Source organism: Nelusetta ayraudi, unplaced genomic scaffold (assembly GCF_046127955.1).
Source record: "Nelusetta ayraudi isolate G7.1 ecotype Tasmania unplaced genomic scaffold, CSIRO-AGI_Nayr_v1 ptg000109l, whole genome shotgun sequence".
In the NCBI taxonomy this organism is placed as follows: Eukaryota; Metazoa; Chordata; class Actinopteri; order Tetraodontiformes; family Monacanthidae; genus Nelusetta; species Nelusetta ayraudi.
The window spans coordinates 110,657-125,000 of NW_027466159.1; the positions used below are offsets into that span (position 1 = coordinate 110,657).

A 14,344-nucleotide genomic window follows, 5' to 3' on the forward strand; every position below is an offset into this window, starting at 1 on the left:
TCAATCTTGGCCTGGTAATAGGTTGTAAATTAACCAGGTTTTATTAAATACAGCGTAATAGCTTTATATAACTCTGAAAAATCTCTGCTATAAAATGATAAAACAATGAGTTAGTTGAACAAATGCACATATAAGAAACATTTGATCTTAGATCAAGGCGGGCGTGAGAAAAAAACCCTGATATATTAGTTTGCCAATGTTAGATAAAAATCCCATGATTTATTGCAGTAAATGAATGTGTCTCTTTTGCAAAGACCACCAAAGGTAGCCTGTGAATTGACAAGTTATTAATAATGTCTTTATCATGATCAAAGACCTGTAGGTGATGAGTGAGTTGCTCCCTGAATCCTTGTCAGTCGCTTCCAGTGTCAGCACCAGCTTCTCTGGACGCAAGTCTTTCAGCAGGATGCTACTGATGTAGCTGCTGGAGCTGAACTCTGGTCTGTTGTCGTTAACGTCGGTAACACGCACTCTGACAGTGGCGATGCTCTGGGTCACAAGGCAAAAACAGTTCAAGGCTATGAAAACAAGTGCCAAGGAGGGAGGCAGTGGCTCTCATTTTTCTACATTTGTTGACATTAATTAAGCCTGTAACGTTTCAGTTTCAGGGCAGACACACAACCACAAGGCCTCTCACCTGTCTCTGTGGGTTTCCGTTGTCTGATGCTGTGACTACCAGCTCGTGAGTGTCTCTGCTCTCTCGGTCCAAAGAGCCAACGACAATCAGTGTCCCATCCTAAAACACAAGTTGAGGTGTCAGAGAGCTGATAGGGCTGAAAGACAGAAGTCCTTCTAATGTGTTTCAAGCCACACCTCTCTGAACCTGAAGAGTGGGTGTGGGGGGAAGATGGCAATGGTGACCTCTCCATTGGGACCAAGGTCAGGGTCTGTGGGCTTCATGTTGATGATTTCTGCTGGTGTCTCCTCTGAGTAGTTGCCCTCTTTGACCTCAAACTGTTCTGGAATGGTGGGGAATTGTGGTGCATTGTCATTGTAGTCCAGGATGGAGATGTTGATCACGGCAGTTGCACTTAGACCACCTGACGGCTGATCCACCGCTATCACCTGGACAAAAAAGGTTCAACTCGTTGTTAATTTTTTTTTGTCACTAACCAAGAATTGCGTTTACCACTTCGGAAGCTAGGGCTCAGAAGGTATTCAAATGCTCGGAAGAGATATAGCTGACGTTTTACTTGTGACCTGTAATATGTAGTTGTCTTTTGTCTCTCTGTCCAAAGTGACGTCTTTCTTCAGTGAGACCACGCCTTGATTGTTGATTTCAAAGGTATCGCTCGTGCAATTGAAGTGGCCATTCGAAAACCCACCCTAAAGAAGCAAAAGAAAATAAAAACACGTGAGGAGTGAAGTGAAGTGGTGGAGAAACTGTAGCAAGTGTATCGTATTCAAGAAAAAAACATTTTTGGACAGCCTTGGTTTTCTTGACTTTTAAAAACTTGTTGTGTAAAAAACTTGATTGAATGCTTCTGATTTACAGTTGACAAGTTTTTTGTTTTTGTTTATTTTAAACATATCAAAGGAAAAAAATATTGTTGACGAAAAGGATTTTGGCTCACCTCATCTTTGTCTGTGACCTTCACGGTCAGGATGGTTGAACCATTTGCGATGTTCTCAGTGACGTCCACATCGTAGCTTTCCTTGTCGAACTCAGGCGCGTTGTTGTTCACGTCCGTCACCTTCACCACCACTGAGGTGTTCCCAACCAGAGTGGGCGTTCCTCCATCTGAAGCCTGAACCTCTAGTGTGTACTCCTTCACCTCACTGTAGTCCAGTAGAGGCTTAGCCAGTTTCAGAGTGCCCAACGTGGCATCCAAATCAAACACAGCGAGACCCGATGAGGGACTCACGTGGACAATTTCGTAAGATACTTTTGCATTTTCTCCATCATCAAGGTCAGTAGCTGACAGCGTCAGCAAGCTTATATTAATTGACTGGTTCTCTGGGACCAGGACCTGGTACTGTGCATGTGGAAATTCAGGGGCGTTATCATTGACATCAGTCACATTGATCAGCAGGGAGGCAGTTGCTGTGTTGGCTGGACAACCCTGATCTTCAGCCAGCACCTGAAGCTGGTACTCTGCCTTGACTTCTCTGTCCAGGCCAGCAGCCAGTGTCACCAGCCCAGACTCGGGATGGACAGCAAACCTGCCCTCTCCTCCAGTCAGTGAGTATCTGATCTCCCCGTTTGCACCACTGTCTCTGTCTGTAGCTGAAACAGTAGTAAGATTGAATCCTCCCGTCGCGTCCTCTGAGACTGATACTTCTACAGACGTCGAGTTAAAAACGGGACTGTTGTCGTTGATGTCAGTGACTTGCACCTCCACCACTGCTTCGTCAGTGCTGTCCCCGTCAGTGATGGAGATCCTCACAGAGTAGTTGTGTGGTGCTTCATCATAGTCAAGCTTCATTTTCGTGGAGAAATCACCGTTCTGGTTGATGCTGAATATGTCCTTGTGTTCTTCTGATTCTACCTGAAGAGTCACTTTGGTCACGTTTGGTGCAAGAAAACCAACCTGAAATTTTAAAAGCAGACAATTGATAGTGATCAGTATCTGGATGTAAACAAAACAAAGATATTTGAGCACAAGTCTAAATCACTTCAGCAGATCCAACAAAAGAAATACACTTGAGTGAGCCCAAGATTCAGTTTAGCAGGACCTGACACTGCTTTGCAAAAGGAATTTGTTTTGACTAAGAATAATTTCCCTCCCAATGAGATTCCATTACATTCCATATCTTTGTGTGTTGTCACAGGACCATCATCTTCCATAAGAATGAAAAGAATCTGCATGTCTCACCTTAACGATGACTGTTCCGTTGTCTCTTTCTTCTTCTATGGTTCCAGTGTATCTATCCTGGTTGAACTGGGGCTTTGTATCTCCCACAGCAGTAATCTGAACCTGAACTGAAGTGGAACGTGGCACAACACCTCCTGAAAATGACAGATCATATGACTTATCAGACAATCAAGACAAAGGGACTTTAACATGCTTGTTGCTGCTGGACACTGGGAACTCCTACCATCTGTGGCTGTTACGACTAACAAGAACTCCTCAGTTTGATGTGCCTCCACTGGAATGGTTTTCGCCAGAGTGATGTTACCAGTGTTGTCAATGGAAAAATAGTCTTGTTCATTTCCAAAATCAATGGAGTATTTGATCTGTCCGTTGATGTCTGCATCAGCATCCTCAGCCTCAACCTGAGAATTCCAAGAAAATATATTTGTCAATTGCATCATGAGTTTATTCTTGACCATTAGAAATTCACACTTCCAGCATTATCCTCCAAGACCCACAATATTTTATATAGATGTGTCTCTATGCTGTTTCAAAAAATACGATTGTATGCTGAAAGCTGTGCTGGGTGGATTAATTTTCAATCCCAACATTTATGGATTAAAACTTTTCAAGGCCTCATAACTTTTAGTGTCTGACCTGGATGGATGTCTGGTGTACAGTTTTTTTTTTTTCTAATTACTTGTCAAACCTTAACTGCTGTTTAAAAACACCTTCAAGACTACAATGACAGTGCGCCACTCATTACAGTCTACCCTCTGCCATCACTCAAAGTCCTTTCAGGAATTTGGAAACAAGACCTGAGAAGTATAGTAACAGGATTACGAGTCCAAAAGCATCTGTTGGAGCAAGATGTAGAGAGAGAAAAAAAATGATTTTATAAATTTGACTTCCTGTGCTGTCTTGCCAGAGGACTCACCAACACGTACTGCCTCCTCTTTTTAACATGTCAACATCAGCAGTATGAAGATCTGCACCTTTTTGGATTTAAAGTTTTATGGTTGCTAGGAATGACCTCATGTGCCACGTGGACATCTCAAATTATGTTCTTTGTTTTATATGAAAGCCTTTCCCCTTGTGCCCTGGTGTTCTTTTTTGTTGCTGTTCAGGACTAAGACACATGAGCCAGTTTTTATGTACTTTGTGCTTTATTTTATTTTAATTTATTTTATTTTAATAAAACTTGGATTCGAGTATTGAAAGGTAAATATCTTAATCTGAGTGTTACATGTAATGATTTTATAAAACTTAACTCGAGATAGAGATACAGAAATGTTTGTGAAGCGACAGCCAAACCTTTTAATTTGCAAGAAGTAGTCACCCTTTAACACAGACCAGTTGGTGTTCTTTATGATTTTTTGCCATTGATCAGTAGTAGAACTGTCACTTTCACAACAGTAGAGAACAATTTTCCAGCCACACCTCTGATAATAATATTAGCCGACTTTTGACCTAACTTTATCGGCACTGATAAGCTGTGAATGTTCTTGATTGTTCTTTCAAAAATACTGAATAGCTGAAAGAAAACATTTTGAAACAACTACTTACCTTCACAACAAACATCCTCTCGGTTTGACTGCTGCCAATGGTGGCCTCATAATCTTTTTGGAGAAATTCCGGACTGTTGTCATTTTCATCCAGAAGAGTTACACTGACATTTGCTCTGACAACATGGTTTGGTGGTGTTGCTTCTGTGGCTTCAACCTTGAGAGTTAAAAGAACAAGATAGTTTTATCTCAAGATAAGGTCAGGGATGTTGACCCAAAAAACTCATTGGGCGTCTTCAGGCTACCTGAAATGTGATAGTGTCAGTTGTCTCTCTGTCCAGAGCAGTGGTGTTCCTAACAGTGATGGTCCCATCAGAACTGATGGAGAAAGGAGCCGATTCTGGAAGAACCTTCAGAGTTCCATTAAATCCTCCCTGTGGAGAGATAAATATGTGCTAATATGAGGCATTGCTGAAGTTGGTGTCTAAAAAGTTTAAATGTGAGATAGAAGTTACTCTTCATCAATCTTTTTGAAGAGTCATTTGAAACCCATTTGACTAAGTTGATTGGTGGTTTGCTCAACAAACAACAGAATGTCTTGTTGCTTCTCACTCACCTCATCTTTGTCTGTGACCTTCACGGTCAGGATGGTTGCGCCATTAACCAGATTCTCAGTGACGTTCACATCGTAGCTGCCCTTGTCGAACTCAGGCGCGTTGTTGTTCACGTCCGTCACATTCACCACCACTGAGGTGTTCCCAACCAGAGTGGGCGTTCCTCCATCTGAAGCCTCAACCACTAGTGTGTACTCCTTCACCTCACTGTAGTCCGGTAGAGGCCGGGCCAGTTGCAGAGCGCCCGAGGTGGCATTCAACTTAAACACAGGAGTATCCAATGAGGGACTCTGGTCGATAATTTTGTAAGATACTTCTGCATTTACTCCTTCATCCAGGTCTTTAGCTGACAGCTCGAGCAAGATTGTATCAGTTGACTCATCCTCCAGGACCAGGACCTGGTACACTGCCTGTGAGAATTCAGGGGCGTTATCATTGACGTCAATCACTTTGATCAGCAGGGAGGCATTGGCAGAGTTGGCTGGACGACCCTGATCTTCAGCCAGCACCTGAAGCTGGTACTCTGCCTTGACTTCTCTGTCCAGGCCAGCAGCCAGTGTCACCAGCCCAGACTCGGGATGGACAGCAAACCTGCCCTCTCCTCCAGTCAGTGAGTATCTGATCTCCCCGTTTGCACCACTGTCTCTGTCTGTAGCTGAAACAGTAGTAAGATTGAATCCTCCCGTCGCGTCCTCTGAGACTGATACTTCTACAGACGTCGAGTTAAAAACGGGACTGTTGTCGTTGATGTCAGTGACTTGCACCTCCACCACTGCTTCGTCAGTGCTGTCCCCGTCAGTGATGGAGATCCTCACAGAGTAGTTGTGTGGTGCTTCATCATAGTCAAGCTTCATTTTCGTGGAGAAATCACCGTTCTGGTTGATGCTGAATATGTCCTTGTGTTCTTCTGATTCTACCTGAAGAGTCACTTTGGTCACGTTTGGTGCAAGAAAACCAACCTGAAATTTTAAAAGCAGACAATTGATAGTGATCAGTATCTGGATGTAAACAAAACAAAGATATTTGAGCACAAGTCTAAATCACTTCAGCAGATCCAACAAAAGAAATACACTTGAGTGAGCCCAAGATTCAGTTTAGCAGGACCTGACACTGATTTGCAAAAGGAATTTGTTTTGACTAAGAATCATTTCCCTCCCAATGAGATTCCATTACATTCCAAATCTTTGTGTGTTGTCACAGGACCATCATCTTCCATAAGAATGAAAAGAATCTGCATGTCTCACCTTAACGATGACTGTTCCGTTGTCTCTTTCTTCTTCTATGGTTCCATTGTAGATTTTCTGAAGGAACTGGGGCTTTGTAACTCCCACAGCGGTAATCTGAACCTGAACTGAAGTGGAACGTGGCACAACACCTCCTGAAAATTAAGGATTCAATTTGTTATCAGACAATCGGGACAAAGTGACGTTAACATGCTTGTTGCTGCTGGACACTGGGAACTCCTACCATCTGTGGCTGTTACATTCAACGAGAACTCCTTAGTTTGATGTGCCTCCACTGGAATGAGTTTCGCCAGAGTGATGTCACCAGTGTTGTCAATGGAAAAATAGTCTTGTTCATTTCCAAAATCAATAGAGTATTTGATCTGTCCGTTGATGTCTGCATCAGCATCCACAGCCTCAACCTGAGAATTCCAAGAAAATATATTTTCTTAATTGCAAAATGTAAACAGAATCTCAATCTAATTCTGAAAGCAAAATCAGCAAATGAACTCCAGCAGTGGAAAGCAAATTGTTTTCTGTCTTGTCATGCCGCAGAAACCACAGCCTGGGGAACGCCATCAGCAGTGAAAGAGCAGTAAAAAGGAGAGTACAGAGGGTATTCTATTTTATTGTGATCAAATGTCTTGTATTTTGTATTTGATCCTAACCCAAAGAGACAGCTCATGTTCAGTAGTTTTTGCAGAAGCATTTAGCATCTTACCTTAAGCAGCAACGCTCCCACAGTATAGTTCGCAAACACGTATCCTTTGTACATGTCACTTGTGAAAGATGGACTGTTGTCATTTTCATCCTCAAGAGTAACTAGGACTGTCGCGACATCATTCCGAGCTGGATCTGTATCTATTGCTTCAATCTTAAAAGGAAGAAAAACAAAAGGACATTATAAGCACATTATAAATTCAAATAGAAAAACATGCATGTCTCTATTTATGGGCCCATTTGTATCTTTTTGCACCAGAGTTAACCTGACATTTGGACTACCTTAAAGGTAATGGTAGCATTGGTCTCTCTGTCTAGAGCTGCAGAGTTCTTCACTCTAACTGTCCCGTCATCATCGATGGTGAAAGGAGTGGATTCTGGACTGATCTTCAGGGTTCCCACAAATCCTCCCTGGGACAAAAGAGAATGTAAGAAAACAGTTCCACTCTTTTGGTTTTTGGAGCAATTTAAAATTGAAAGTACCTCATCTGCGTCAGTGACAGTGGCTTTGAACACGATGCTGTTGTTTGGGGAGTTTTCCAGGAGTGTGGCAGAATAAGAGTCCTGGTCCAACACTGGGGGCGAATCGTTCACATCCTCGACAGTGACCTGGACCACAGCGTCAGCAGTCTTCCCTGCATCGTCTGTCTGGGCCGCCTGCAGGTAGGACATATGGTAGAAAATTATTTGAATTTGATCCAATCCAAATGATTTTATTTCTGTCTCATTCCTAATTGTCCTGATTGTCTTTAGGGATCTTCTGGGTTCACTGTCGGGCTGCCTTCCAATATCACATCTGACCAGTTTTTCTGTTCATGTCAGTACCTTGATACTGATGTTGACGATGTTGCTGCTCATCAGCTCTCTGTCGAAGGACGTCTCAACTGATATAACTCCAGAGTTGGTGTGGATGTTGAAGTGTTCTTCGTACTCCTTTGGAAGCACTAAACAAAAACCATGTCCGAGGGTTTGTTTTGGATTCATACTAGATTTTCCCGTCATGGTCCAAGCCAGATTTTATAAATTTTGTTTGCTTACCACTGCTGATGCTGTACGTTACGGCCATGTTTATCCCACTGTCTCCATCCTGTGCCTTTATGGCCTCTGGAAGGATGGTTTTGAAAACCCCCTCCTGAAATAATTTGTGCACAAGTGTTAAATATAACAAAAAATTTAAGCATTACATTTTCAGATAACCAGATTTGCTCTAGATGTCATTTTTGTCCATTTAAAAATGTCTTCAGCCAACCAACAATAAAAATTCAGCAGGCTTTTACCAGAAGCTGGTTTTTGGACTCACCTCATTCTCTGCAATAAAAGCCTGGTATGTGTCGTGGCTGAAATAAGGATCAAGGTTGTCAGTGTCCTCCACATGAATCAACACAGTGGCTGTGTTGTTCAACCCACCTCCGTCCTGTCATAAATGATAGCAAAGGTCCATTTTATTAGGAGCCATCAAAAAACAAAATGTGTCTGGAGGGCATAACTTGCCTGGGCCATCACAGTGAGGTTGTACTTGGGCGCAACATTGAAGTTCAAGCTGGTATTCAGAAAAATATCCCCGGTGCTGTTTATCACAAAGACGTCTGACGGCGAAACCTTAATGGAGAAAGTTAATGTTATTGTTTTACTTTATTGTTCAACTAAGATGTTAAGCTGGAGGTGGAGGTGAAGTTTTACTAAATATCTTGACTTGTGAGACTGTGTGAGACTGTTGTCATCATTACGGCTCAGCTCAAACATAGCCCGAAACTTTAGCATTATTGGACCTGGCAGATTTATCTCCTCTGTGGCCACAAGTTATATAATGTGTCATTACAGATATGAACTACACTGCTTTACTGTACAAGCATGAATGTAATTACAATTGAATATGTCACTGTGTTGAATTCTGGGAAGATGTCCTTGTCCTCAGCTGTGATTTTTAAAACCCAGCTGTTCCCCTCTGTTGCCTGAAACAAAAGAAGAGCAGGATGATTAGAAGCCACGAGACATGAAGCCTGTGTCAACCGTTTATTACAGAGAACAATTTAGAGGGATAATTCTCTCAGTAGTCTGTGAGGCTATAGTGGATGCACAAAGTTTTCCTTCTTTTTTTTTTTATAAACCTTGGCACATATTTGAATGTTATTTAGTGCTTTGTGAGCAGAAGTTAATTAATGTTCGGCATTGGCTGGGATTATTTCCCTTTCCCTCACATAACTTCTAAAGTTATGTGAGTTGGTAAATTTGACAGTTGCCTCCCTTGATATGGTAAATGTATTAAATGTTGTGTTTTGAGTTGTTTGAACTATCCCTTTAAACTATATTGATGCCTTTTTCTAATTTCCGTACTGAAAATTCTCATAATCTTCGAAGGACCTACCTCAGAGATGGTGGTATTATAGCTGTCCTGTAGAAACTCTGGACTTTCATTGATGTCCATGACAGGAACTTCCCTCATTTGGTATTTCTGCATGGAAAAAAATAACAACAATTATTTTGGATATTCTTTATGTGAAAGAAACATTTTCTTTCAAAGGTTTCAACTTTAAAACCGTGATTGAAATCCCAGAATTCATCATTTTTATCTGTTTTCTGTAACAAATCAGACTTCTTTTCTTTTTAAACACTTTACTCACCCCCCTTGTGCCCTCACAATGATAGTGGTAGTACATTCTTCTACTAGTCTGAAAAACACAAAAACAAAAAAAATGAATTGTCTGTGGAGAGACGTCTACGGAGACACAACATGGCTGTCATTCCTCTGACACGGCTGCTCGGCTTTTGAACTTTTTGAATTCTGAACATAGGTGCTTGTTGGGAAACTCACCTCATAGAACGTTTTAACATCCAGCGGCTGCTTGGTGCGAATCGTGGCGCTTGTTGCTCCAGCCTCTCGTATCAACTCTATGTATTCGAGGCTTTCTGGGTAAAACAGTGAGTCCAACACCAAACCGGTTTCTGCTGGGATCCCTGTCACCACTTCCAAAACTCCTGCAACAACACAGCATCTGATTTTACGACAGATCGCATGAACAACAACAAATTCTAGTGGCATAAACTCCTACATTGACTGAACATATTTCCTTTTCATAGCCATTAAAACTTTTCTACATATTTTATGACCTAACCCCCAATAAAAAAAAATAAGTAAATAAATACATGTATAAACAATGAATGAACGACAACTGGCAATGGCAATTGGTTTGCTGTCAATTGAATTTGAACACCTAAATAAGTGCAGTGACAGTGATGATTAGCTTCTGCTTGACAAGCTTAGCATTTTGCTCGATCACGTTTCATTCGTTGTGCATTTTTTCAGTTTTTACATCATTTCACATAAGACTTTTGACACCTACCTTCATAATTTTCATCCACGCTGGGCAGAGGTATGTCGGTGTTACGATTGCAATCTATCTCTGTCGTATCTTGGGGAGCAAAAAACAAGCTGCTGTTAAATTCAGAGTTCAATTTGTTTGCACACACTCACACACATACACACATTCATGTAATCATATGCACAGTTGTAACTACACCTTTATACAGATGCCCATGATATCAGTTCATGTGTCACCAACTCAGAGCTCTGAGCAGGTCAATCCAACCTCGGGGTTCACTGGTTGTCTACTCACGTAAAGGAGACTCCGCAGCAGCGCAGACACCGAGGGAGGCGACCAGGAGCAGGAGACCGGCCCGAATCAGACCAGTGGAGCCCATATCGACTGGAATGTCTTTTCCTCCAGGTCAGACGGCAGCATCTGTGAACCTCACCTGTGTGCTCACCGTATTTCAGCTGTTCAGTTTTATGGCGGGCTGTAAAATATGATGGGCAAATATGATGTTTCCTGGATGCAGTTCAAGTCAACTCAGGGTGTGAGCACAGAAATAGCCAAGTCACAGCAAACCAACCCCAACCGAGTGCAGAGGCAGGTGACAGATGGAAATCGCCAGAGTTATCTCATACTGTGATAATCAATAAATCTGCTGATATCTTAACTGCGGCTGAGATTAGCCCAAAAAAAAAACGAAACATACGTGTTTAATTGCGTGACATCGTCACACTCAACTTACTCAACCTTTTCTCCTCCTCTTTTGTGTGATTGTATTTTATCTAAGATTTTTTTTTACAATGGATAATGCCCTCTAAACAGTATATATTATGTCCAGGTGTACAATGTGATGTCCAAATCATTATCCTTCTTAAACCCTTTGTTTTTATGAAAGCCTCCAGAAAATAGGTTGATTAATCTGTTATGTATTTATTAGTGCTATTGTGTGTGTGTGTGTATACTATGCATGGTTACGTATGCAAGGATGCCATATATGATGCCTGATGAAGGTCTGTTGACCGAAACATTGCTTGATTATTAAAAAGGAAGAGAGTTGAACAGTGTGTGGTAGCATTTTCCTGATTTTGTCTGACTCCTGGGTGGTGCTTTTCTCCGATGCACCTGTTCTTTTGGGAGCGCTGAGATTCCTTTATGATTTTTGGATGATTCTAAAATCACCCTCATACTGTATGTGCGCAAGACTTAAACGCCGGTTCACTGTTAAACAGCTGTTGCTTAACCCGGGCTGTTCAGGGCACCAGTGGGTGAAGCCTATCCCAGGCGGGGAAATTCACCTTCTGGTGATTAAGGGTGTGCCCGTTATAACATCTGACTATCACAAAAATTACGGTCAGGTTACTCAAGTGCAAATTGCGCTTCCAACTCCTCAGGTGCCTTATTTCTGCGTTTTTGCACCTGCGTATTGTTAGCACAAAAAAACTTTGAGGATCTTGCACAAAGGTGGCAGACATCATAGCCACGAAGTAGAAGCAAAAATGGCCGCTATTTACAGCTGCCACTCATTCTTTGTGGATCTGGCCCTTATTCTCCAAATAAAAACAGTTTCTCTCCTGCTGCGACCTGACTCACCAATGGCGTTGCGAGAAGGCTTGCCATGACCTCTAGCCACTGCGGTCAGATGCAACATGGTGTCCTCTGTGACATATTTGATTTATTTATATTAGGCGTCAGCATGATAGCTCCATTGGTGCTGTCCAAGCTCAAGTACGGAGAACCTCCTGCCATGAAACTGCAGGTGAGAGTTAAGAGAATTTAGAAACTGGGCTGTGCACTCTACTCTGATCTTATTACGTTGTACTTGCCACCCACTGCTACAATTTCAGTAACATAAGCAAAGTATAAGCAAACAACTGCTGCACTAATGGCTATTACCACTAGCCAGAGTTTAACACAGTCAGCTAACATTTCACGGTACTAGCTGTGACTGAGGCAACAAGCTAATGTTTAAGACAGCTTGCTGGCGTCTATCATGAGGAGCTATTGACGGTGAGAAATGGCTGGAGATGCTAAGATGCTAACCCAGTTGACGTCTGTCACTAGGGGTTCATGTCTCTGCTGGCTGACATATGACACTCCTGCCTTGTAAAGCTGCATTGATTTTTTTTGGCTTGAACAAGTGCTGTGGAAAACAGCACTTTGATAAGCTAGCTGTGGTGAAACATCATCCTCGGCCTGGTAATGGGTTTTATTGATTATAGGGTAATAGCTTTATATAACTCTGAAATATCTGTGCTCTAAAATGACAAAACAACATGTTCATTGGACAAATGCATAGATAACAAATTTTTGATCTTTGATCAAGGCGGTGGTGAGATAAAACCCTAATATATTAGTTTGCCAGTGTTAGATAAAATTCCCTTGATTTATTGCAGGAAATTAATGTGTCCCTTATGCAACGACCATCACAGGTAGGCTGTGAAATTATTAATAATGTCTTTATCATGATCAAAGATAGGTGATGAGTGAGTTGCTCCCTGAGTCCTTGTCAGTCACCTTCAGTGTCAGCACCAGCTTCCCTGGATGCACATCTTTCAGCAGGACGCTGCTGGTGTGGTTGCTGGAGCTGAACTCTGGTCTATTGTCATTGACGTTGATAAAGACCACTGATATGGAGGAATGAAAGTGCCAAAATTAAATAAATAAATACATCAGTAAATAATTATTTAAATGTGTCATTAATTAATTAAAATACCAATTCATATATATATATTTTATATATATATATTTTTTTTTTATCTGTAAAACTCGGCCATCAAAGTCGGTGGCCGGATCCTAACACCTGATTGGTTACCCTGCACATCAAGTCAAGGCAAATCGATTCCAGATAATTGGTCGGAGAGTGCAGAAATAACTGCAATTTCAACAAATTCCTATGCTTTCCACGCTACATGTTCGGGGTCAGCAGGTCCTGAATCCACATAATCTCCAAGTTCTAAAACATCTCTCACCAACTCCCTCGAAGGTTCATGGAGGTCCTCCACCAACAAAGCCACCTTGTTTAGAAAGACTTCAGACCAAACTTTGATGGTCAGGTTTGACAATAGTCCCACCAGGAATCTGCATGGAAAAGCGTTGATTCCGCAGAGAACAATCCTGATTCTGCGGAGAGCAAGTCTCGATTCCACGGCTTGAAAGCTGATTTTCCATGGGCATTAATAAACAACCTAAAATGACAATTTCTAACGGAAATTTACGTAAAAATGAAGTAAAAATTATCTTATGAAACTAATTGTAATATCAAAATACTTTAAAACATTGTGGTTATAAAATAATCAACATAATATTCTCTTTTCCCCTTTTGTCTGTCAGTTTAGTGCAGACAACGCCAGAAAACTTTCAAACAATACAACTCATATCTGAGGCTGACCATTGCACGGGAAGGCATCATACTCGCTGCAACTTCAAAATTGAGTGTGGGATGGATACCATTTAGGTGCCTTTCATGTAGCAAAGCTTACGTCTTAAAACATTGATAAAACACTCAACTATTTCTTTAAAGTGCAAGCACACAAACTACAGTGACACGAGTAAATTTAAGTCCTGGCTGTTTACCTCTGTAATGATCCAGTGGCTTAGTGCTTGGCTTTTGTTTGCATATTATTTAGCGCATTTTAACAGCATTACATCGTCACTTTTAAAATGTGAGACTTTTGTCATAGTTTCCAGTGTTGTGTAGACTGTAATGTGGCATTGAAAAATATATGTTGACTCGAGGGAAAAGAACAAGAAAAATCGACAAATAAATGTGGGTATTTTCAAGGCAAATCGATGGTAACCAGTTGTCTCAGGCGTCCCAAATCAAAATGTGACCTGCTGCTGGTGTTCTTAATAACACCAAAAGAAAGGCGAGGTTGCTGTGAGTCTCGGTGGCTCACGTAGATAGACAGGTAATATACGTTTTTATCATTTATTATTATTATTATTATTATTATTATTATTATTATTATTATTATTATTATTATTATTATTATTATTTTTATCATTGAGTGAGGTCGAGTCCAACTTGACGAAAAATTGTTTATTACATATTTTCTTTATTATCAATTTTTATGTGACTAGTGCGTAGCACTCACTTACAGAAGCATATTCGCTGTGGTAGATGTGGGCTGTAACTTTAAAATCGCCGGAAAAATGTTGTGCAGGTTTTGCGGCGCA

The 14,344-nt window shown here is 41.3% G+C and overlaps 1 protein-coding gene and 1 long non-coding RNA gene across 3 annotated transcripts in view; both read right to left on the reverse strand.

Annotated features, from left to right (window-relative positions):
• LOC142903373 (protocadherin Fat 4-like) overlaps window positions 1-14,344 on the reverse strand; it is a 74,416-nt gene that overhangs the window by 42,650 nt on the left and 17,422 nt on the right. The window contains exons 12-23 of one of the 2 annotated variants that reach the window (XM_076048951.1): window positions 6,382-6,559; window positions 6,159-6,292; window positions 4,917-5,873; window positions 4,606-4,734; window positions 4,362-4,517; window positions 3,040-3,217; window positions 2,817-2,950; window positions 1,575-2,531; window positions 1,201-1,326; window positions 814-1,065; window positions 638-736; window positions 317-489 (exon numbers count right to left, since the gene is read on the reverse strand). In XM_076048951.1, coding sequence (XP_075905066.1) covers window positions 317-489; window positions 638-736; window positions 814-1,065; window positions 1,201-1,326; window positions 1,575-2,531; window positions 2,817-2,950; window positions 3,040-3,217; window positions 4,362-4,517; window positions 4,606-4,734; window positions 4,917-5,873; window positions 6,159-6,292; window positions 6,382-6,559 — 3,473 coding nt within the window. The remainder of the gene's footprint in view (window positions 1-316; window positions 490-637; window positions 737-813; window positions 1,066-1,200; window positions 1,327-1,574; window positions 2,532-2,816; window positions 2,951-3,039; window positions 3,218-4,361; window positions 4,518-4,605; window positions 4,735-4,916; window positions 5,874-6,158; window positions 6,293-6,381; window positions 6,560-14,344) is intronic. The other variant, XM_076048952.1, reaches the window with a different exon arrangement.
• On the reverse strand, window positions 9,230-9,773 carry LOC142903319 (uncharacterized). Its single transcript, XR_012929222.1, has 3 exons — window positions 9,670-9,773; window positions 9,479-9,526; window positions 9,230-9,309 (listed from the first exon to the last, which is right to left on the reverse strand). It is a non-coding gene; the product is annotated as an uncharacterized LOC142903319 (long non-coding RNA).